Source organism: Tiliqua scincoides, chromosome 1 (assembly GCF_035046505.1).
Source record: "Tiliqua scincoides isolate rTilSci1 chromosome 1, rTilSci1.hap2, whole genome shotgun sequence".
Taxonomy (NCBI): Eukaryota; Metazoa; Chordata; class Lepidosauria; order Squamata; family Scincidae; genus Tiliqua; species Tiliqua scincoides.
This window is the reverse complement of record NC_089821.1, coordinates 114,110,111-114,135,844: the sequence shown is the minus strand read 5'-3', so window position 1 is coordinate 114,135,844 and position 25,734 is coordinate 114,110,111. Positions and strand designations below refer to the sequence as shown.

Below are 25,734 nucleotides of genomic sequence, written 5' to 3'. Positions count from 1 at the left end.
CTCAAGAAATAAAAATGCAAAGCTCAGTTGGGCACCCAATTCTTTTAGATCCAGGCCGTAATGCTTTAATAAAAGTTTTGTTGCTCATAAGAGAGATCCTTCTTCTGGAAAATCTTCATTACTGGTTAAAAGTGGTTTTTTTAAAGTTAGACTTTTAAATATTACCTACATGCAATATTACAACAATGAAAATTGACAATATGAATGTGTGCCTTTTTAAAAAAAACAAAAACATTTTAGTAACAATCCTTTTTGGCTAACAGAAAGTATACATTTCTCTTTCTAAACACTCCTTCCTCAAAAATCTACAATAGCGGCATAATTATGAATACGAATTGCAAATTTTTACCCATTTTGCAAATTTTATTTAAATTTAAAATTTTTATTTTAGATTCCAGGCATTGCAAAGCCATTCTTTAGAAAATTTGCAAACCTAAAAGTTTTGATAATTTAAAATGACCTGAGTTCTAATCCCAGCTGACAGGATTAGTGAAAAATAAGGCAAGGAAAACTTCTTAGTCTGTATAGCTTGGATTTAATTCTACCTCAACTATAAATGGTTGTTCTATAAAATGGACTGACATCATCCATTTTTTAATTAAATTGCAGAAGTAAAAGAGCTGCATAGTTCTTGCAGCAGATAAGATTCTAAGACAAGACAAAATATTTCCTTCACATATATATATATGTTTCTGTTAGCCAAAACTGGATCTATCATGGTGAGAAAATGACCTCTTAAAAACAAAAAATATGCCTTTATGAACTTTTCTTCCTCTATATATTTTCTTAGGTACATTTCATGCAATCATTTCTTTTGGTAACTTTTCAACTCTACAATATATCACTCCCCCCCAAATGGCTGTTGTCCTATAGCCCAGATTCACAGCTTACCTTCTTCATACTCAGAAAATATCAATAGGCAGCCCCTGAATGCTTGATTAACATGTTCACAGTGCACAACTTAGGTTAGGACGCATTTATGTTGTGTACAAACATACGTAATGTCAACAGTGAGAACACTGAGGAAGTGCATGCACCATGTTTTGTACAGAAATATGGTCTTCTCTTCAAGAGCAAGCTCTGAGGAAACCCATTCTTTCAGAATCTTCCTGTTTGCAGCAGAAGTCAGGTATACAGAACAGTGAGTCACTGGCTCCTGTATTATCACAAAGCTATCTCCCCCAGCTGGTTTCCTAAAGCAGTTTTTCATTTAAAAAAAAAAAATAAGGCAAATGATCAAGAGAGTGAATGTTCATATTGCACAAAAAAAACAAAAGAAGTTCCCCCTGAAAATGGGATGGGGAAGGGCAAGACACATATTTAGCAGCATCCAAAGTGTCCTTAACTACGTCTACCATTTGCAGCGTGAAGGCAGTGGAAAGTGGCTTACTCTGCAGGGGAAAAACGTACACACCTTAGGCCTTAATCCTGTGCACAAACACTGCCAGGTTAAGCTCTATTGAAATCTGCTGGGTGTATTTCCAGGTTTAGGATTGTGGTGTCCAATATTTTCCACAGAGACTGATGAGAACCAAATTGAGCCTGATATTGTCTTCCTCCTCCAGGACCAATTTTGGTGTCATAAAGTTATGCTAACCACTTGTCATTTTGACAGGCTTTCTAATGCGGATGGTACTAAATAGACTCAGAATGACCAGATAATGCCAATTTGCCTATGCAAAAGAGTACCCTTATAGTTATGGCTAAGCTTATTGAGAATCACAGTTTAGTTCAACAGATTTCAAAGGGAATTTTTTTATACTCAATGATGGACTTTTAGGACAGGGGCCAAAGTTGTTCAAAGCTCGCAAAAGGGGAGGCACATCTTCAAATTGCTTAAGTATTACTTTTTGTTTCTCTTCTTGATGCTGCACAATAGCACAGCACATTGTTTCTGGAGGATTTTTTTTTTTTAATAAAGCCATCCTTTTGGCCAAGTTTACAACAATATTTATCTTAGATACTGAAGGCCAAACTCTGCCATAATTACATTAGTACAAATCTAATTATCCTAAAAACAGAGCACAATTTGGCTCATACTTGAGCAGCACATGAAAAGGAGAAGTTTGCACGCTTGAACTAGCATCTGGAATAGATAACAAGTCCCTGATTTTTTTTTTTTCTCCCCAAGAACATACAGAGAACATCATGGTGGAATGCGGTAAAAAATAGTAAAGAGCAACAGGGCACAGAGAAGAACTATCTGTGAAACATGATGCTTTTGGTCTCTCATTTCAGAAGAAAAAATGTTAGCTTTCATCTTGCTATCCAATGTGATGTCAACATCAAACAATATGTGGTCAAATCTCCATCACTGGACACAGATTGTAAAAACAAAAAAACATCTTGTCATCCACAGCATGCCCCTTCCCCATGGCAATGCAGCCCAGTATCAATGGGCTCCCTTTCTTATAAAATGTCCAATTCCAGACCAGATAAACTAGGTTGCCATGAGCACTTTTTCAGAGGATGTACATACCTCCCCACAGATATATCCCAGAATAGTTTTGTATGTTTCAGAAACCTGGAGCTTCGCTCAGACAACTGTTGAAAGCATGATGAGCCAATCTCAAAGACACACCAGGAGTCTCTGGCACATATGAATTCCCATTGTTCAAATATTCATCACTTTGGGGAAGGTACAATCTGCTATGAGATTTAAGAAACACAACTTGACCTGATTCAGATGGTCTCACAGTAATTTCAACACTGCAAGTTTACAGATAAGAATGGAGGAATGGAAAAAAGTACATGGACCATCAGACAGCTATCACTGCAATTTTAATTTATGGGAACGAGAGGCTTGTCTTCTCTCTTCTTCCAGATGTTGGTTTTGCTGTCTCTCTTGGTCAGAGGTGGTCTTCCCCGTTTCTTAGCTGGAGGAGGGCTAGCCTCTTGCTGTTCTGCCATGATTTCCCTTCTGGGCAGATTTTCCTCACTGTGCTGGTCTACGACCGGATCACTCCCTCCACCATCCGGCATATGCTTGAGAGTATGATCCTCAGGGGTACAAACTGTGGTTCCACTTTCACTGCCGCTGAGATCCAGATCTTCCAGAAACAGGATCTTAGAGTGCTGCATGCTTTTAATGAAGGTTTTCTCCCTCTCGAGTTTTCGGCTGGGGTTATGTTCATTCATGTCCACACCAGAGTCCAAGCTAGTATCGTTACTCTCCGTCTTCTTGCCTTTCTTGAGGTCTATGAATGAATGCCTCACTTGAGCAATAGGCTTGCCATCCAGAGACACAAACCATGCCCTTGGATGTGGAGACTGCTTTCCTTTTGAAAGCTCCAGTAAGGTTTGCTCTGAAATGCCTTGAAGTTCAGATGAAAATGGTGTCATGACCACAGCTTCATTTAGTGTTCCTGGGACAGAAACAGACTCAAGCAAACTATTGCTGTAGCGCCCCCAGTTGGCAGCTTGAGGAGATAAGCCCTGCTGGCCATCTAACACAGTTGTTTCATCTCTGGAAGTTGGTGGCTGCAGGTGAGAGTGCCCTGGCATTTTGGGTAATGTCTGGGTATAAGTCTCCCGACTCATAGGCTCCATCATTGGGCTGTAGACTAATTGTCCCTTTCTTGGCAAAGTGGCTGACTTGGCAGCGTGTATTTGCTCTGGAGGGTGGAAAAGGTCTGACGTTTGAAGGATTGCAATCGGTTGACTATAAAGATGCATTAACTGTTCAGGAAGAGGAGAGACACCATACATTTCCTCACTCATTGACAGATACTGGTTCTGTCCTTGCGAGTCTTCTGAAGGGGACGTACTTCCACTGAAGTGCTTAGTTGGTTGCAAATGTCTCACTCCCTTGCTAGGTTCCAAGGACTGTGGTGAGCTCCTACAGTGAGTGTTGTTGCCAGAGGACTGGTACGAGGTGCCTTCTGTGCAGATTTTAAAGCTATCACGGGCTTTTCTATCCTCTGCTTCCACAGAGGGCCCTCTCTGGGGGCCATAAGGTGATAACTTGGGTGAGTACAAGTGAGATTTACCTTCAGGCTTTAATGACCCCTTACCCGTGCCAAGGTGATTTATCTGAGTGGTTGAAGTGGTTTGGTCTTTTTTTAAGATGTCCAGTTTAGTCATATTTTTTCTTCTCTTTTTGGAGAGACAACACTTATCCCTAAGGAAGAAAGGAAAATGGTAAACTCTCAAGTGTACTTCACATCAGAAGATGGTGACATGCTTAGAATATGCAATCATGACCACAGTTAGGGGATTAAATCTGCTTTGGTTTTGGGACGATGGCCTAAATATCCCAATATTACCTCAGTTCCACCCTGTGACCATTCCAAAATGGCCAATTAGATTCTACTCCAATTAGATTCCAGTTGGGAATTTGGATTTCAGAATGCTGGTGACCAAAAATAACCAAAGATAACCAGTCCCAGTTCTGCACAGCTCAGGAAAGGCTCTGCCTGGTCTCTCTTGCTCACCAGGTTTGATGGGCTCTAAGCCCTGGTGAGCAGCTACAGCCTGGGTGTGTGTGTGACTGTCTTTCCTCTCACCCACTCACCAAGAGTTTTCAGGGGTGTAGTCTCCTGACTATTGGATTACAATGGAGGGAACAAGGAAGAGGAATCCTGTAAACTTCGGAGAGGAGACACACACTAAACCCCCCCCCCAGCCCTCTTTCTCCCAAAGGTCTTTTGTGGGTGTTAGTATGCTCCCAGAAATGCATTTTATTAAGATATAGTTTCTTTATTCCCCCACCATGAAATCCAGTGAAGACACTGATGTCTATTGGTTTGCTTAAGAGTAGAGATAGAGGGCCCAATTCTATCCAATTTTCCAGTGCTGGTACAGCTGTGCCAGTAGGGTGTGGGCTGCATCCTATGGTGGAGGGGCAGTCACTGGGGCCTTCGTAAGATATGGGAACATGTGTTCCCTTAGCACGGGGCTGCATTGTGGCTACACTGGAGTTGGAAAGTTGGATAGGATTGGGTCCAGATGCTGCACCCTTTGAAAATTTCTTTTTGAGGGAGACCCATAAACTTGGAAAAACATCAGGGCAATAGGAAGTTTAGGAAATGTTCCTTCAAATTCCAGATCAAACATGGGCTCAGACTCGCAGAGGTTATTTTTATTATGAAGTTCCAATCCGGACCATATAAAGTGGAATACAGAACAAAAAAACCTGAGTTGGCATCCAGGAAAAGCAGATTCCATAAGAATCCCTACTAGAGATATAGGATCCATTTTATATGTTCATAGGTTTTCATGGCCAGTAATAATGAAACAATTTGACATATATTTATTCGGGTGAGAAGACCATGGTTGTGTCAAAGAATTAGACTCTGTTGTTTAAAAAAAGGCAATGTTTCATTCTGTTTTCTCGTTCTGTTTCTGTTTTTTAGCAGAGATGGGTTACTGTGATTAGGCTGAGTTTGCTTTAAGGACACAGCAGTAATATGGAACTCTAAGCACCTGAACAGTACTGGCTTTTTAACTTCTGTTTTCTGGCTTGCTCTCGAGTATGTCCTGACTAGGCGCATTTTCCCTAAAGGTTCTGAGAAAACAGAACGAAACGTTGGATTTTAACAACACGGAGTCTAATTTTTGACACAACCATGGTCTTCTTACCCGAATATACATCAGATTGTTAACATCCATTTTGTTTTGGATTTTACTGAATGACTTGTGTGCACACAATAAGTTCTATATGTTATCTGCCTACTTTTCATATATTTATGTGAGATTGATTAGAAAATCCTATACAAAGAAATAACACTAGACGGTCCTAGAGCCAATGAGTACTGTGTGTGTGCGTGCACCACAGTCTTTAAAAACAACATCAAACAGTTAATTCCAGAACTCCAGTCACTAAGGAGCAAACATTCTCATCAGTTGTGTCCTAACTGCATGTCATCACCTTAGATCAGCTTGTGCCTAATAGCTGGGGTTGGTAATCCAAAATGCAGTTAGTTCCTGTGTTTGAGTATTGTCTTCTAACAGATAGGAAGATATATAAAAAGTACAGGAGAAAAGCTGAAGCCAACTGGAAGAATTCCAAATCATTTCAGATTGTAGCCTTCTATTAAAAGAATGTTGGTTCAAATGATGGAGATGTATCCTTTAGAACAGTGTTTCTCAAATTGTGGGTTGGGACCCACTAAGTAGGTCGTAAACCAATTCCAGGTGGGTCCCCATTAATTCAATATTTATTTTTAATATATCAGACTGGATGCCATGGTATGTGACTGCACTTTTAAAAAGCTATCATGTATACACTTTTAACAATGATAGTAAATGGGACTTAATCCTGGGTAAGTGTGGATAGGATTGCAGCCTAGGATTGTTAAAAATTTTCCTGTTTAATGATGTCACTTCTGGTCATGACATCACTTCTGGTGGGTCCCAACAGGTTCTCATTCTAAAAAGTGGGTCCTGGTGCTTGAGAACCACTGCTCTAGAATGCTTTAAAATGTTTCCCGATTTTCAGAGGGAAAAAGGCTGCTGCCCAGAAGGATTACTTCAATGCAATTTACAGAATATAACATTGTTTGTGATTGGTTTCCCTCCCTTACCTGCAATAGCAGAGAAGAACTGCAAAAAATCCAATGATAATTATGATGGTGCCTGCCAATATGGCTGTGAGGAACATTGTGTGATATGCAGTAATATCCTTAGTTACTGTTGCAATGAGGGAATCTAAATTTTTAATCAGAGAGAGAGAGAGGGGGGGGGAGTGATTTCTTTGCAAAAATATGTTTCAATAACATTGCTGTTTCACATCTTTCTGCCCCCTCTATTATATTTTGTCCTTAGATATTTCAGTGAAAGGGGATAAGCAACACTATTTTCTAATTCAAGTGAAATAGAGGTGGCTCACACAGGGGAATCAATGTTCACAATTTACAAATCTGCTGTACTCAAGAAATGGTTTAAGTTGCATACAATAGTACAAAGCCATCGTGATCCTGCTGCAGCATAAGCCTATCATAAGATCACACAATTCTCCAACAATATTCATGGTATACTCTTCAAACAAGACGATCTAGAACAGCTCCTTCCAAACCATGGCCCACGGACAGGATACGGGGTTTGAATGAATTTCCCCCCCCCCCCACAGTGACCAGTGCTTACTGTTCTCACGCACTGTGGCTCTTCATGTCTCCAGATTGGGGCGATGTGGTGCTCTGGGCAGTTACATCTGCTCAAAAACCCAGACACAATGCTGCTAGGGCAATGCACCATAGAAGTGATTGCCCAGAGCATCACATTGTCCTGATCTGGGGACATGAAGAGCCACAGCACGCTGGAACAGTAAGCACAGGTCACACTGGGGAAGGCATTCCCAGTGCACAGCTATGTCCGGTTTGGAGACCGCTGATCTAGAAGATGTCTCAACAGCCTGGGGTGGGGGGAGGGGGTTGAGACAACAAGAGATGGAAGTGGATGGCAAAAGAAAAAGAAAGGCAAATATTGTCCTTAAAATAAAGTTGATTGGAGAGAAAAAAATACTTGTGCCTTTTCACCACAAAACAGCACCTACTCCAAAGTGACCGTGGTATGTCACCTTGATAGTCCCTTTGATGGGTAAGAGAAGTGGTAAATACATATTTATTTAAAGTATTTAACAGTGGGAAGCATTCATAAAGTTTACTTAAATAAAAGTAGTGCAGATTTGCACAAAATGTATTGTACAATAAATAGTACAAGGGTATTTTACCCTAAATAGTACAAGGGTATTTGTACCCCCCCCCCCAATTATAAAAGTGTCTTCTGCAAGTTAATTTTTGCAGGAACCATGTCAGTAAAAAGGCATTGACATAACTGACACTGACATTTATTTTATGCATATACCAAAGCTATTGCAACTTAATTCTGCAATATCACTGAGATTCTCATGTTTGGAAAAACAATGCACCTCCCCCCCACAGTTGATTTATGGCACTGAGACCATTTTAATGTTTGTAAAGAACCATTCTTCCTTATTATATGTTATCTTTCCCATTCTGACTTCAAACTCATTTATAATTTTTGTCTAGAAGTCAATGAGTTGCATTCAAAATTATGTTTCTGGCATACCTCTACTTCCAGGCAGTGGGGCTGCTATCCAGTAGCCTAGACTTGGAGCAGTGTATGTCCACACGAGATGATCACCAGCATCCTTTACCATTCCTAACCCACGATTTACCCATGCACCTGGGGAGAAAAAGTCTTTAGAAAAGCAAATGACCTACACACTGAAGCACAGGCTACCTGATCCAAAGTTCAACAGAGCTCTGATGTGCACACCACGGTCTTAAAAACCTAACAACTGCCTGACTGCATTAGACCAGGGTCCATCTAGTTCCAAAAGTAGTCAGCCTGGTATCTCTGGAAGGTCAAAAGCAGCAAGGTAAGAAAGGATAGTCCTCCACTAGTGCTTACCACAGCATCTGGTTCTCAGAAGTACAGTGGGGCCTCAGTATCCTTGGGGGGGATCCATTCCAGGATGCCCCACTAATACTGATTTCCACAGATAATCAAACCCATGGTCAGCCCTCACAGGAACTACCAGACACAACCAGAAGGCACTTCCGGTTGCATCTGGGAAGTCCTTGAGGCCCTCCAGCCATGGGGTCGGCACCCACGCCGAGTCAAATTGATGGTAACGAATCCGTGGATAAGGAGAGCCCAATGTGTAACACCTCTGAACATGGAAATTTGTTTAGCTATCATAGCAAACAGCTACCAAAAAAACCGAACCACCATAAATTTAATTCTTTTTAAAAGTAATCTAAATTAACGGTTACCATCACGACTTGGTGACAGAGGCTCCCCAATGCATCTTAGCATTTACAGCGTGTAATGGAGATATGCACATGGAGCTGTCTAATGCTGAAGTGAGCAGAAAAAAAGCTCTTTTCTGGACAGAATTTCCATGTGCACATCACAGATTCCGAGTTAAGAAATCAGCTGGCAGATCAAGAAAACAATATGCTTTATGAAACATATGCTTCATGACTGGCAATTAGCTTCTAGGCCTTCAACAAAATCTAAATTCACAGTTAAGACTATTTAAAAACAAAATGTATACATTTTCTAACATGAAATGAGTTACTTGACACAAAAGTTTGTGTTTGTTTAGGCCAAGATGAATATTTAACTCTGAACATTTTTAAAGGCACATAAATCCTATGAATGTTGGGGAAAGTACCAGGGCAATTATTCATAGCTAGGAATTTATTACAGTGTAGAAGTTGACAGTGCCATTTTATCTGCTTATTTGGCAAACAGGAAGCAAGTGGCCAGTCAAGTAACAATACTCCGTTTACATACAGTGCAATCCTATGCATATCTGCTTGGAAGTAAGTCCCACTAGGTTTGGTGAGGCTTACTCCCACGAAAGTGTGTGCAGGACTGCAGCCTTCGTAGGAACTTTCAATGGGACTTTCTTCTGAAAAAGGAAGTTAGACTCAATGGAGTTTTCTTTTGAGTAAACTTACATAAGATCAGATTGCAAAAGGTGCCAGATCATTCTTTGCATGCAGCAGCAATATGAAGGCTTTTGCTGATGTAGAAAGAGAGCACCTACCAGTTTTCATGTCAAAGGTCCATGCTGGGATGTGATAGCCTGCATTCATAGTACTGGTAGGTAGAAGAGGCAATGTAATGTGGATGGGGCCATCCACTTTCAGTTCTTTCCCAGCCGAAAAGAGGCTGACGCATATTGCAGCAAGAGGGGTTAACTCAATACTTTTAAAACCTAAACACATACAGAAAGAAGGATTTTTCATTGTATAGTGCAAATGTATACTAAAGCATTTTCTAAATATAGGCTATGTAAAGGCGTAACGTTTTGGGAAGAAGGATGATAAGCATTATCGCTACCAACAATTTATACGTATACTTCTTCAGTTCCGCTTCTGCAGGAACTCATTTTCAAAAGAATTCAAGAGCCAGTAGCAGTGGATGCAATACAGACCAGTACCACTAGATGGTGATAAAAAGTACACAAACAAGCTCCTTGCCATAAATCACTGAATTGTGTAGCAGAAGTTATCCAATAAATATCTATTTCCTTTGTTAACACTGTCCACAGCTCTGTACAAAAACATGCAAATATATGTGGGTTCCGTTTTTGTATTGCAGTTCTTGCAGCATGGTAAGCATGCAATCAACAATAGAGTGAAAAAACATTTAGAAACAGTTCCTCAGATAAATCCAGTATGAAGAACACATAGCATTGCCCAAAAACTGGCTTAAAGAAATTGCAAAGCACTGTTGATGGAAAGGAGATGGCTTTTCACCTTTGAAAATGGGAACACAGTTTCCTCCACTAGTTGTTTTTTTATCTGAAGCTGTGGAATGGGAAGGATGAATCAATGTACTGTAACTAGGTTAGCACAAGAAATGAAACCCTGTACGTGTCTATTCAGACGTATAGGATTTCAGCCAAAAGCGCCTGGACTATCCCCATCAAGTTCAATGGAGCTTACTCCTAGGTAAGCGTGTATAGGATTTCAGCAAAAGAGCCTGGACTTTATTATTTTATTAATTTATACCCCACCAGTTAATAAACTGCACCTAACCACATAGGCCACGTTTCCCAATTTACGTTTTAGATATGGGAAAAACTTCCAAATCCAGAAAAAGATAACATTGACTATTGTTGTTTTGAAGAAATCTACACTCAACATGCATGTTTTCCCTATGAACCAAAAACTTGTTAATGTTTAAATGTTGATAACAGCACTGTAGCTAAGCATCTGTATGGTGCTTTCCGACTGTGTAAAAAGTTTCATGTGTATAATCTTGATGTAGTCCTTCCAACAACCCTGTAAGGCAGAGGTTTCCAAACTTTTTCAGCTGGTGGCTCCCTTTACCTCCTGAGCCATTGGCTGCGAACTCTCCATTATGGCTACAATCCTATATATTGTAACGGGTGACAGATTTTTGGTAAGGATTCCGGGGCTCTCCTGGCTGGTTTCCACAGCTCCCCAGGGAGCTATGTCTCACAGTTTGGGAACCACTGCTGTAAGTAGTATTATCCCCATACTGCAGCTGGGGAGTTGAGGCTGAGGGAGTGGCTTGCCCAAGGTCACCTAGTGAATTCAAGTATCAACTAAAATGTTCATTAACAAAAATTTAAGAACCCAAGCTTCCGTGTTTAACCACAAAATGCCTAGCTACCATGCCTTCTCAAAATGTTCTGAAAGTCAGTCAGATTTATGTGCAATGTTACCTCTCCTTTCCTGGCAACACCTGAGCCACATGACCCTTTCTTGCACAGCCTGCAAAGAGTGAGGTCATGAAAGAAAGGCTAAAAGAGAATTATTGAGCATCAGTAGTCTTCCTAGCTTTTGCAGACAGATGATAGCTGCTAGAAAACTGTTCAAGTATCATGTATCAATTAACTTGCAACTGCCGTGGGGCAGAAGCTGCTTTTTCCAGAAACACATACATAATTGAAGAACACATCAGAGAGATTTCAAGAGACTCTAGAAGGGGGAAAAAATAGAAAGCTGCTTTATTTGCTGATTCTTCAAATGCAAAAGGTGTAGGCATACATTATTAATCGCTCTGTCTCTTCATGTGCTCAAATGCCTGCATATTAATATGGCACTGGTTTATGGGAGAATTGAGGGGGAAAAATGGACAGATGTATTTAGACAAACCAAAATGCGCAGTTTGATAATGCATGCTAACACTTGCTTAGCAAACATATAAGTACTGGTTGTTAAGCTATACTTCTATGAATATTGTGGCAGATAGGGGGATTTAAGAATGCAATCTGAAATAGGATGAAAGGTGATTTAAGATACATTACCTTGTATCAGCAATATTTATCTTTTGTATCTATTCTGGGATACTGAATTTGTATACAGCTGCATTGCAGTAGGTTCAGTGTTTGACCCCTAAGTTCCACCACCATAACATAAGATTTATGACAAAGGTCTCACTGGATATTTTTTTTCCAAACTAAAGGCTATTAACAACGGATTCAGACCAATTAATACCAAGATGGTTTCTCCATCACTTGTAGTCTCCAAGCCAAACCAGCTTTCTTAAAAAAAAACTGCACCCGAGTCAAACGCATATGCACAGACTTATATATGGTTAGGTAGCTGAAGAAACACAGGTAGCAGTTCCATCTTGGACCACCCCTGGAACCAAAAAACTGATATAAGTGTGTCCAGTGAAGATAAAGCACTCTGAAAAAAAAATACAGTGCTAATCAAAATGCATAGCAGGGAAACTGATAGTTCTCATGGCCTATACTATGTCAGATATGTCGAGTCTAGGTTTCCAGGTCCACAGTTGAAGAACCTTTTACCTTTAGGCTTCCTGCGGCAGAGTGAGAAATACAGGGCACAGCAGCTCCAGACTGTCCATTCCCGACCCTCATGTCCACCTCCCTCCCTCTTGTGCTTTAAAGTTGCCATTCACTACATGGAATTGGGAGTGGAATACCTGTCCTGTCAGGCAGACATGACATGGATAGCAGATATGGAGGGTGCTGTAAGTAGTATCTTGCAAATGCCAAGTTCCTGAATGGACAGATGCCCCAGTTGATGTCAGTGGCCCACCACCTAACATCTGACTGTTAAAGCAGGAGTTCTTCTGCCCATCCATCCTCTTGCAGCTGACAGTGGCTTTAGAGCAAAACCAGAAAGGGACTGCACAACAGAACCAGGGAGGGAATGGCTGAGAGCTAATGTGGATGCTTCTCCTTTTGCTGCAGCTGGAGTCTTAAAGGTAAGGGGTTGATCTCCAGCTGCAGGCTTGGTAACTCTAGTAGATCTCATGCTTGACCATTCCTCTGTTTTAAAACTTGTCTTTACTTGCCTACTAGCAAGTTAGGGAGAAATCTTCTAGCTTACAGATGCAGGTAAAGCATAGTGTGGGGAGCATTCACAAAAGTGATCACTGCATGAGCATATCTAATGTCATACAGCCCAGCTGAATATTTTGCTGAATTATGACAGGCAGCTCAATCCTAACCTATGCTGGAACAGACCGGCCGGCTGGACTGTGCTGTATCCAGGAGAGAGTTGGAGGTGGATCCCGTACAACTTGAAGCAAGGGGATTTATTTTCCCTTACCCCATGCTGTGTGGCAGCCACCTCTATGAATTCACTGGCACCCTCTGTTCCTCTGCCCCACCCCAAAAAGCTCCTGTTTCATTCCCCCCACACACGCACACACTAGCTTTCCTAAGCCGGCCCTAGATATGGCCTCTTAATGTTAGTGTACATCCGTGCACTGCCTCAACTGACTCTTGAGTCATGACTTATGGCATGTTTGTGACAGTTCTGGGCTGGCGCAAGGGACTTGCATTGGCCCAAGAGAGCTTTGGATTGTGCTCCTAACTGCACTGCTGCAGGCCTATAATATTGCTCTCTGAACTCAATGAGAATTTTTCTGCAGACCTCTTTAGAGCTTCATGGCAAGGGCATATATTTTTACATGCTCCTGAAGAATTCTGAGAAGCAAGTGAAGTAAAAACTATCCATTCTCAAGAGTTGTGGTAAATCCAACATACCGGACTTATTTAGAAGAATTCCCGTTGTATAGAGAAAATGGTCCACTTTCAAGAACTGTTGTGGTACTGTAAGGTAGGCAGTTACATTTGTAATATGGTGATTCATAGGAAGCTTTATTAAATATTTTGGAAACTGAACACTTGGTTGGGATTTGGCATCTGAAAGAAATGAAGAACTCAAAGTCGGCAAATTTAGAAATACTTCATGCAAATGATTCAAATTTTGATTGACAACAACATCCAGGAACCCATGTTCAAAGGACAAGGAACAAATCCCCTCACACTGTATTCATTATTCAATATTTTGGTATGTTCAAAAGATTTAGGTATGTTCAAATGATGCTTCATCACTGAAATTCAACATCATCTTTTTATACTGGTCTTCAAAATTCACAGATCGAGAAAAGTAAAGCTTCCCAATTCTGATTCTACCTTGAGGCCACACATTTCCTAGAAGACAGCCATGATGAAAACATGTGAGCTTTCAAAACAGTAAAAATAATAATGCGCATGGAGGCTCTTTACCCCAGAAGACACATTAAATCCTGGCCATTAATCCACGTATCTATCCCAACATCCAAAATCAGCTATTTCTATTCAGACCCATAAATTAGAGCTATAAGTAGCTAATGTAGCATCAGTAGCTTTTTTTTCACCAAACCTAATGCACATTCTCTTTTCCCTTGGGACATACAGGGATGATTTGGAGCTTGCTTCCTCCACCCTCCTGGCAAGACCCTACTCTGAAGGGCATGTTGCCCAGTTATTGTAAAAGTGAGGTGAAGGTCACTCTTGCCCCATCTCTAACCAAAGGACAAAGTGCTGCTTGGCGGGTGTGCCACATCCCAGCAGAAATAGCTAATAAAAGAAAACTAGCCTAGCTCCAACTGGTTATAAATGCCTCTTGATAATTCGCTATCTTGTTTTGATCTTTGAAAAATGATCTCTCATACTTTTCTCTTCATTTCCCTTTTCTCATGTGTCTTTTTTATAAGGCCTGAAGGCAGGGACTGTGTGTTATGTGGATTTAATACAGCACTTAGTAAAAGATGCTCTATAAAACCAACAAACAGAACTATGTCTTATAATATGTGAGACAAGGCCTTGCTACCTTTCTCCTCTCCTGCAAGAACCATGCAAATGGTTGTGAGAGGAAAACAAAGAGAGTGACACTGCTCTGAACAAAATAGATAAATATTCCTGGTGAACCAGGGGGCAAACAGCTCATCTGTTTGAATGAAAGGGATTGTACAAAGGAGTAAGAGGGTGCAGAAGGACAGGCAGAAGGACACCGCCAACTCTAGGCACACATTTTGTAGCACTGTAAAGCAAAGCAGCATAACATAATCCTTTCTCACAGCAGGATAGATTCTAGAGTTACTATACTAGAGTTCCAGAGGTAATAGTATCTATAACTAAATTTTATAGTCTAAAAAAAAAACAAATTAATGTGTGGTAAGGTGCCTGTGCAAACAAGCTATAAGAGTGGATTCAGATGCAGGGTTTTTCTCATTGAGCAATTATTTATGCATTCACCATGAAAGCTGTTCAAACCCACAACAGGACTTTTGACCTGTACCATTTTTACAGATTACATCATTGTGATCAGTTGGAGCTTTACTCTGCACCATTCTTCCCCAAACCAGGCACCACTGCCCCAACTACGTCTACTTCCAGCAGCTCAAGCAAAGCAGGACAGTACCATGTGGTTCACCATAGTAGTGGGGTCAAGTACTACCTGTCAATTAGGAAGAATTACTAGTCTCCTGTGAAGTACTGCCCTACAAGAAAACTGCTTGCTAAAAGCATGATAGCAATGAAATAAATTATACATCCAGCCCAAACTAGTAACTATAATAACCAATTCTGTTCAGATAAGTCAGAGGTCTTCCTGATCCAGAAGGCAGCTATGCAGATACCAGACTTGCAATTTGCTCTGGTTGGAGTAGCACTCCCTCTTAAAGAGCAGGTTCGCAGACTGGGAGACCTCCTGGACCCACAGCTGTCCCTGGATGCTCAGGTTGCATCTGCGGCATAGGGGGGCTTTTGCCCAGCTTCAACTGGTGTGCCGGCTGAAACCATACCTGTGTCACTCGGATCTGGAGAAGGTGGTCCATGTACTAGTAACATCTCGGGCAGACTATTGTACCACACCCTACGTGAGGCTACTCCAAAAATGGTTTGGAAGTTGCAGTTAGTGCAGAATGAGGCAGCTCAGTTGGTCACTAGGGCTCAGCTTGCAGAATATGCTACGCCATCGCTCTGGCAACTTTCCATTCCTTTTCGAGGCCAATTCAAGGTACTGGTGATGACCTTTAAAGATATGGCATCGCACTGTGATACCTCAAGGACCATCTTCCCCCATATATTCCTGCATGCCCCCGTGATCTCAGAGAGGACCCATCTGTTTTGCCTAGCCTTTGGGAGGGAGAAACTTCCTAGAGGTCCCTTAGCTTTTATGCTACTATACATAATTTTATCTGTAGTCTGCTCTTTTATTGTTATTATGGTTTTTATTTTTATATTTTATTCTGATGATTTTAACTTGATGTATTTATGTTTTGTTGTACACCACTTTGGATTTTGAGAAAAGTGGTGTAGAAATCCTATAAAAAAAATAAGCCTCCTTAGATTTTGGAAAGGTAAAAGGGGAGCAATTTAAATCCACCTAAAGCAACCACTGACATCCCAATCCCAAACTGCCCAGAACATGGGGCTGCTGCAGTGGTGAAAACAGCTGCCACAGCATCCAGACAGTCGCTGATGCCTCCCTGGGAGAAGGGGACATTCATCCCCTTCCCCCAAGTAAAGGAAGTAGCCCAGCAACAGGGCTATTTGATTCTACGGCAGCTCTGGAGCTCTGTGTTGGGCCATGTGGCCCTGACACAGGGCTCAGGAATCGATGAAGTGGATCTCCGCTGGTCCCACCTCCTCCCTCCCTTTGACTGGCTGCATCTGCTGACTCTACACCACCTATATCACCTACCTAGCACACTTTTAAAGCAATTGTAATTTATAATTGGAGAGCACTTTGCCAACAGTCTGAGGCAAAGAGACAAAGAAGGAAGGCCCATAGCCAGGGAGACAGACCAGGGACAGACTGCACTTGCTCCCAGTGTGGAAGGGATTGTCACTCCCGAATTGGCCTTTTCAGCCACACTAGACGCTGTTCCAGAACCACCTTTCAGAGCGCAATACCATAGTCTTTCGAGACTGAAGGTTGCCAACAACAAATTTATAATTACAATGTAAATTTTGAACAAATACATAAAACCTCTTTCTGCGCTTCCAACTTTTGGAAAACACCAAAATCCGTGAATAAAACTGTTTTCTCCTGTCTCTAATTATAATCATTATTCAGTTACTTAGCACAAGGTTGAAAAGTCTCTTACAAAACAAAACAGTGTCCTGCCAGTCTCAGAACTAGCTATATGCAAACTGAAACTGAGTGAACCGAGTTTAGTACAAAAAATCATCTTAAGAGACAATGCTTTACAATTTTGTCCATTTACTGCTGTCACTTACCAGATAGTTTCCCCGTTATTAAAATGGTATCATCAAACAACCATATATTTGCTTGGCTTTGGGGAAACAGTGAAAGTGTGACTGATGAATATACTGTGGGAGATAAAAAAATGATACATTATTGCAAAAGTATGTTCATCAAAATAGAAAAGCGAGGAATAAGACTATAGTTCTGTGGAGTGTGATCTTTAGGGCAAGAAAGACCAACTATTTCACCTGGAAAGAGAATTCTAACCAAAACAGTTTTATTAAGAGGTCACCATTTTATTAAGATGGTATCCTCTTATTTTAACAGTGCATCCTAAGCAGAAGTACAAAACAAAAATGATAATTTTCCTGATCCATCTGGGAAAATACATGATCATCATTTGAGTTAATGCGTCACGCCCACTCCTTCCAACATGCAGCAGAATGTTTCAATAATGAAAATAACTTCTTGGGTTCATTTTAATCACTTTATATCCACATCAAGACACGTGGCATTTACTTTTACATTAGCATTGAGGTATAACCTATTTAGGATGGCTTTGTTAAGTTACATTCATGTGTAATAATTAGGAGGATTACCCAAAAGGAAGTTAGGAAGTTCAAGTACCTTCAGTTTCATAATAGGATTTTAAAAGAAATTTACTCACTTGGCATCCTTCCAGTCTTCCAAGGCAAAGGTGTTAACATATAACCATCTTTATAAGATGCAATAGTTAAACTCAGACCTAGCTGATAGGGAACCTGGATCAATACTGCTCCGTTGCTTCCAGTTAATGTGGAATTTGTTTTAGTGTAGTTCACAAAGACTTCCACAACTGCTTGCTGCAAATATTGATGGCTGATGATATCATTGACTTGAACTTTCAGAGTAAACATGGATCCTAAAATGGGATGAGAGAGAAAGACAATCCTCATGATGCTGCAATATTACTTTTATTTCAGCATATGCTTTTAAAGGATGGATTCTCCAGCTTGTTAGTAGAAAGTTTCCCTAATTCAAAAGGTAAGATTTATTTGCATTCCACACTGAATGATTTAACTGGCACAGTCCATATATCAGAAAGATGCTGAGTTCCTATTGATGGACAAGCAGGCATCCACATTTCTACCCAGAGCTGGTGTCATTGGTTTGCAACTTAAAAAAAGCCTTTATATAGTTCAAGGGGCTTAATCCAAAGTCATACAGCCAATATCCACTGCCAAATTATATCTGCTGAGGGGCAAGAGACAAATTTATATTTGACGTTCATGTACATATGCAAAGCAAGATTCATTTACTCAGGCTGAAATCCTATGCCCATTTACTGTATTTAGTAGTAAGTTCTATTCTGTTTAGTTTTGAGTAATCATGGCATGTTTGGGCTGTAAATGTCCACATTTTTCATAAGCAAGAGCTAGTAATTATTGGCAAAATAATGTTTCTTCAAGAGATGGAAAGTGGCAATCATTTTTAGTGAGTAGAGGCAAAAAGATTCATAATTTGAGAACGCTGCAGAACTCAGTGATTGAAAGGAAAAAAATAAAAGTGCATGATCATCATTCACCCATATGGACTCAATGGACAAGCCTGGCAATATACAAGATGGCTGCTACTGGATCCTTCACCTACGAGGACTTGCTAGTCTACGGGTCAAATAAGAAGATCACAATATATGACATATTGTGTAATATGTAACGCTTGATCTCAGAAGTTATATTTTTATTGTTTCCCCTTTTACACAGAAACCTTTAAATTTTTTTTTATAAAAATGACATCATTCAATGTTATGTTTGTATTAAATTCAGATTTCCTTTGAAGTCAGATTATTTTTTAAATAAATTTACTATAAATGATTAAATACAAGTTCTTTAAAATCCTACATTTTTATTATTGCTTTTAAATCATCTATTTGTATCCACCCAGTCCTCATTGGAATGGGTTTAGTCACCTAGCAATGCATAAAATGGATCAATATAAAAGCTTGACCAGTCTCCATTTTACATAGTCATATTATTCAGGAAGGCATCAATCAAGGAAGAACTGCACTCTCACAAGAAGATGTGAAATCCGCCCTTTTTCTGTCACATCAAAGTGTCTCCCCTTTTAATATAAGGTGACTTCATGGTTCAAATTTACACTACCAAAGCATTCCCCTCCCTTCATATCCCATCCACTGAGGGCCCAATCCTATCCAATTTTCCAGCACTGGTGCAGCCACAATGCAGCCCCAAGGTAAGGGAACAAAAGTTCCCATACCTTAAGGAGGACTCTGTGACTGCTGCCCCACCACAAGATGCAGTGCATGCCCCATTGGCACAGCTCCACCAGCACTGGAAAATTGGATAGGATTGGGCCCTGAGTCTTCAGAATCCACAATTGTAATATACCAGACCAATTTCTTCCATGGAAAAGAAACTAAAAATTTCCAAAATATCAAAGTTATGAAGACTGTCTAGCATTGTAGTTTTCTACATTTGTGGTTTTTACTTGGAATTCTTGAGAGAATACACTCAGGAGACACTATGCTTTGAAACAGGCAGATGCAGCCACTTCAAACTGTATGCCATGTGCACACATGGAAAATGTTTGCTCAGGCATGGGAAAATCTTGCTAGCCTAGAAATTTTTAGCTGAATGTAAGTGCCAAAATGAATATTAGGTTTAAAGGGCTGTCTGCAGATCAAAGTAAAATCCAGAAATGGAGGGGGAGTAAAGCCTGGAATAACTAAATGAAAAAGGGAAGGGTTCACTTTCCTTTTACTTCTTTTCTAAGATGGAAAAAGAATGAATGGGGTCAAGTGCCAAATGTGAACAAACTCAAAGCAGGAGAACATTTATCTTTAATCTCTCTCCCCCCCCCCCCAAACAGGCTCATTTCATCATGTTAAGTTTTAAGAACAGTAGGTAAAGATTACAGGCAAAAGCCTGACTGCTAACGAGGTGTCCTTTTAACACCAAGTGGGAGCAGTGAAAAATAAAAAAATGCAGGATGTAGAGCTGTGATTTACTTCTCACAGTATCACGTCTACTGTAAGGAGTTATAACAACCTTCAGCACATGGTAAGGGCCAATTCTTTCTCTCTGGAGAAAATGAGAATGAACAATTGATATACAGATACTTGGAAAAAAGACAGCATATATTTTAGCTAAGAGTTTCTTCACACAGAACAGTTTAGCAGGTTCACCCAGAATAACCTATGAGACAGACAGAGGCTTCTTTACACCTAAATCACAAGCATATACTGCAGGTAACCATGGCCATTTCATTTGTAATGAGGAACACCATAGGTAATCAGCATTTTTCTTATTTAAAGAAACCTGTAAGCATTTGGGGAAGGGATATGACAAATGTTTGCAGTGCAAACATTTCAGTGTGAGAGGGAAGGAAAGCTTTGGGAAGCTCTAAGATACCCAATTTAAATACCTCCTCTTTTGAGAGCATGGGGCAAGGGGGGATACCTGTTGATTGCCCACCTTTGGCACCCTTTAAGAAGAAACACTAAACTAAGTGAACAGAAATCTCACAGTTAGGAAGTTATGCCAGTTTAGCAGATTCAGTTGGCTTCAATTCATTATTCTATCAATATCTATCAAAAGGCAATAAAAAGCTCAGCATATTCCAGAGTGAAGATAATTAATCTTGGTTTTCCCAATAGGCAGATCACAGAAATAGTACTTAGAAGCTGTCACTTCAACCAGCAAATACTTTATCAGAGCCAGGAATAATTCTTAACCAGCAGCAGAATTTTTAAAAATTTAAGGGCCCAATCCTGCCAGGCCATGTGCTGTCAGAACTTGTTTTCCAGCAGTGCAGCAGACTTTCTGACATTGCAAAATGCAACAAGCTGTCACACACAACCAGGTCACCACCGGAAATGGCAAGTGGCCAGCCCAGATGCCCTGACATGGGGAGTGACACAGCCCAGATACGCTGACATGGGGTGAGAGGGGAAGAACAGAGCAGAGACCATGGTGAGAGGGGTGTGTTGCGGCTGGGAAGGGAGCAGTTAATCAGAGGCAGCAGCGCCACAAATATCCTATCCCCTTGCTGGCCTTGATCCACCTTCTTTGGTTCACTCAGAGTGCAGGTTTGAATAGAACTACTGGGGAAGTGGAGGCTTACCCCTAGGTGGCCTCCATGACTGCCCCTCCACCAGATGCAGCTTGCTTTCCTTGGCATCAGGGTGGGGGTGGGTGGGTTAGTGCAGATTGGACAGAAACTGTATGTTTAGCTTTCAGTTGAGTCTAAAAGTTAAAGTTAAGTTTCAAATCACAATTATAGGCCTAATTTTTTAAACAGACATATCTGAATTATTAAACTCAAACATGATCATTTTTCTGGTCAAGTTACTACCTTACCCACCCACATAACTCTTAGCAACATTTTTAAAACCCTGACACCCTTGAGATATCATTTCCTATAGCAGCATAACATTAGCTTCACTGCACAGCTCTTAGGATCACAAGGTTTCCCAATATCCTTTTGGGAAGCAAGGTCAAATTAGCCATTATAAGAGGCAGAACATGCAAAAAAGTGTGCTACCTGTGGTATAAATCTGGCAGTTGTCAATAAGACTGTATTTCACAGTAGAGCACACCAGAAAAATCAGACAAGTATTAGAGGACATAAGTAATTCTTAACTTATTGAAATGCTCATCTTAAGGATGATAAGACATTCGGTTGATATATTTACTGGAATAGCATATATTTCAAGGACGCTTGAGGAGAGCAACAGATCGCTGAACACTCAGCATACCAAAATGCAATGACCATCATGTCCTTACCACACACAGAAGACCAAATCATTATCTCCATCACCTGTACGAGACTCCATCTACTCATAGCATCCTTGCTCACAATGACTGGCTTACAAACAAGTTCAAAATTTAGAACCTAGACCAGTTTCATGCCAAGACCCCAATAAATAACAAAATAAATACAGTATGAAACTGGGGACCCACCACTGATTTGCCCCCCCCCCCGCCAGGACCCTATCCTCCCACCACCATCCACTCTCATTATGTCCCCTAGCACTGTTTACTGTAACCCAGAGTTTCTCAAACTGGGGTGTAATGTTACCAAAAAGGGCTGTTATGTTTTAAGGGGAATTATTATATTACCCTTTTGGAAACTTCAGGATCGCAGGCTAGATAACAAGACAGCGCAATGCAAAGAAATTCCTTTTTAGCTTGAAAAGAGACTGGGAGAAAGATAACTTTCAATAGGATTATATTTTTATTGCAGAAACACACAGGTATACATAATGCACATGGAAGATTGATAAGTATATGTTTTTAGTACTTGTGTCTAGTGTACCTAGCTTCTGGTGGTTGCATGTGAGCAGTATTTGGTGCATCCGAGGAGATCAGGAAAAGGGAAATTTGTAGGGCAGGATTTTAGGGGTCCCTGGTCTGCATGACCCAGTTGCTAACTAAAGATAGGGAAAGAAGGGGAGAAAAAAGGGGGAACAGGGAAAAGGTTCCAGACCCAAGATATAGTTACCTGTCCTGAGGAGCAGATGGATGGGGGGATGGAGAGTCCTATGGAGGACCCCCACAACACAGATGTGTTGTGTCCTTGGAGGGGGGGAGCCCAGAGAGAGAGAGAACATGTGGCGAAGTTCTCTCTTAAAAGGCTTTTTGCTGACCTGGAAGCTGAATGTGTCCCCAAGCTGATCTGGATGTGTTTGCTGCTAACACAGTGGGGCACGTGGAGTATGTAAAACAATGGAAGGATCAGGAAGTCAGCTATCAGCAAAGGCTGACCTCCTGGGGGAGGGGGTAGCTGGCTGTTCAAATCTACATACGGTGATTTAGTTAAATACGGTGATTTAGTTAAAACAATACATTACCTAGAAAGGTGGAAGTTGTGTTGTAGCTTCACCAGGGTCTCTTGGAAGTTTTGCCTGTGAGAAGTGTACTGTGTTTGCATACCCAGTGATTGGATTAGAAAAACACAGTGATTAGGTTAAACAATAGGAGACACTTTTGCATATAGCTACAATGCATTTCTTGACCTACAGGGAAGTGGGGGTTGTGTAATTTATGTGCTTGTGGCTTGACCAGGGACTTTGGAAAAGTGTGCTGGGGGAAGTGTGTCCTGTGTTTTGAGGTTTGGCCTACATGAGTTTTAGTTCATAATACATAACCAGATATAAAAATCACAACTTAAAAGGAAAACGGGGATTTTCACGTAACATAATGACACCCCAGCCTGAGGACCTCTACTTGCACCCTGTACCCCTTTAAGGGGCAGGGAGGGGGAAATGCACAACGTGATCCCAAAGATTGTGTTGCTTTCAGGGGGGGGCCAGGGGCTTTCTTACACAATGCAGCAGCAGACTCCCAGAGGTGCAGGGAGCCCTGTGGAAGCCTCCGCAGGGCTCCTTACGCCACAGGAAAAGTGAAAGTAACAATCATGACCTACTTCTGGTTTGTGTGGGGCTCCCTGCATCCCTGCAGCTGCATTGTGTAAGAAAGCCACTGGACCCCCCTGAAAGTAGCACAATCCTGGGGATTGTCTCTCTGCATTCCCTCCTCCCCTGCCAAGATTTACCTCAGGAGTTTTACTCCTGAGGAGTTTGAGAATCCCTGCTGTAACCAAATATTCTTATTAGAGAAAGCAGAAAAAGGAATCATGAAGCCTGGAACTAGCAAAAGCAATTTCAGCACAATTGCTAAGAACCTGAGCAGGACTAGGACAGAATCACCTGGCACCCAAACCGCTAGACTAGATGCCTCCCCCTTTACCTGGTGGTGCTCTAGTCCAGTGGTCTTCAACCTTTTTCATTTCCAAAAGTCGCCACAACCACACAACTGAGTGTTCGTGATCCCATTGAGGTCCTGACCAGAAGGCTGAAGAACACGGTTCTACACTAAAGCTAGAGCTATCCTGTAAATAAACTATTTCTCTTTCCTCATTTCTGGAAACACAGTGGGCCCTCGGTATCCACAGATGATCTGCTCCCATGACCCCCCCTCCCCATACCGAATACCGAATTCAGCAGATAGTGAAATCAATGGGGGGCCCTCGCCAGCAAACTGGAAGTGCCTTTCAGAAGCATTGAGGTGGCCTTCTGAGGCGAGAGGCTGTACACAACTTGCCTGCACCTCAGAAGTCCTCCCAGATGTGACTGGAAGGCACTTGCAGTTGTGTCCAGGAGGACGCCGATGCCCTCCAGCCCTGGACTTGCACCTACGGAAATCCACATCCATGGATGCTGAGTCTGCGGATATTAAAAATGCACATTGACCTATTTTAAAAAAGAAAGAGAGATAAATTAAAGTTTTTTCGCCCTCTCTCAATACCACAACCAGGGGTCATTCGCTGAAACCTACTAGCAGGAAATTTAGGATGGACTAAAGGACAGTGGCTACAAGTGGTAAGGGAAACTTTTAAGGGCAAGTTAAACAGCTTTCACCCTTCTCAATTCCAAATCTTGATATCTTTTCCCTAGGACAGGTAGACAGCCAGGTTTTAATACATGCACATGTGTGCAATGTTTAGTTTGACCCTCTTCCTTTTTTCCCCTTCTCCAATTTAGAGACTGGCATAACACAACAAGGCAATCTTTTATTATTAATCTACCTTTATTTTGAAAATGCCAGGCATATGTTTAGGATTAATTTTTTAGAGGCTGCCCCCAACATGTATTTCCATCTTGCATACTAAGCAGCTGTAAGCACTCATGCTGGGCTATCTGTTTGGTCATACCTGAGTGAACAACCATCATTTTCCACATTTCACTGTTGCCTTTGTAAAACATGCTATTTCCTGCTCAATCTCATTAAAGATATGAAAAGTGCACTGACCTATAAAAGAAGAGGTAAATTGTTCCAAGGGTATCAGGGAACATTCACCCAGCATGAATAGTATCATATAGGGCCAACAAAATAGCTAAAACTCCATAAAAGTCAACACATAAGTTAACTGATAGTGTATATTTTAAAACCGAAGGTTCCCAGATGAACAGGAAAAATGAGGAGATAAATGGTTGAACGAAGCAGCATACAGTATACAGCATACAGAAAGCATACAATGACCCCAAAGCAAGTTTTGATTCCATATTCTAAGAGGCAAGTTGTGAAAGCACTAAACTGAGTGACCAGACCAATATTTGCAGAACATTGCTAATTAGTGGCTATCCCAAATTCCTTATCATACAGTGAACACAATTAACCTTTCCACAGTACAGGTGTTTAATTATTATTCACTGGTGCTTGTTCTGAAATACCAGGGACTTATCCAATTTGAGAGAGAGTGTGTGTCCATTCTAGAGATTTTTAGTTGTCATGATTCCCAATAAAACAATCAGATGATGCCACTTGTCAAGGGACTAAAGTAAAAGTTGGTTACTAATAATCATGAGAACAGCCTATGAATGTTTAGGTTTGTTTGTTTTTAAATTGGATTATCATTTATAAAGATGATAATTTTTTCATCAATTTATCAATTGATGAAATTGATAAATTTTCCAATTTTTCATCATTACAATATACACATACTGCGATCATAGATGTGAAACAGTTCTAGAAATATTGATATAAATTTGCATATTTGTCTTATATTTTTGAGATTTAAGTTGTGGGAGAATGTCAGGAAGGAATAAAGAAGATGATAGCATGGTTTAGGATGAAACTTGGAAAATGAAATGAGCAGGAGGAGAATCCAATTGATTCAACAAGAAATCATGGGATAAAGAGCGGGTTACGTCTTTACACACAACTTTGGAAATGTCCATATGTACCTAATGACTGATTTAAAACTCAGA

At 40.9% G+C, this 25,734-nt stretch overlaps 1 protein-coding gene across 1 annotated transcript in view; it reads right to left on the bottom strand.

Moving 5' to 3' along the window:
* Positions 1-2,781: 2,781 nt before the first annotated feature.
* The window catches only part of FAM171B (family with sequence similarity 171 member B), a 41,028-nt gene continuing 18,075 nt past the window's right edge, over positions 2,782-25,734 (bottom strand). Inside the window, exons 2-8 of the mRNA XM_066621701.1 lie at positions 17,632-17,865; positions 16,997-17,089; positions 13,472-13,630; positions 9,521-9,691; positions 8,029-8,145; positions 6,525-6,648; positions 2,782-4,120 (exon numbers count right to left, since the gene is read on the bottom strand). Coding sequence (XP_066477798.1) covers positions 2,782-4,120; positions 6,525-6,648; positions 8,029-8,145; positions 9,521-9,691; positions 13,472-13,630; positions 16,997-17,089; positions 17,632-17,865 — 2,237 coding nt within the window. The remainder of the gene's footprint in view (positions 4,121-6,524; positions 6,649-8,028; positions 8,146-9,520; positions 9,692-13,471; positions 13,631-16,996; positions 17,090-17,631; positions 17,866-25,734) is intronic.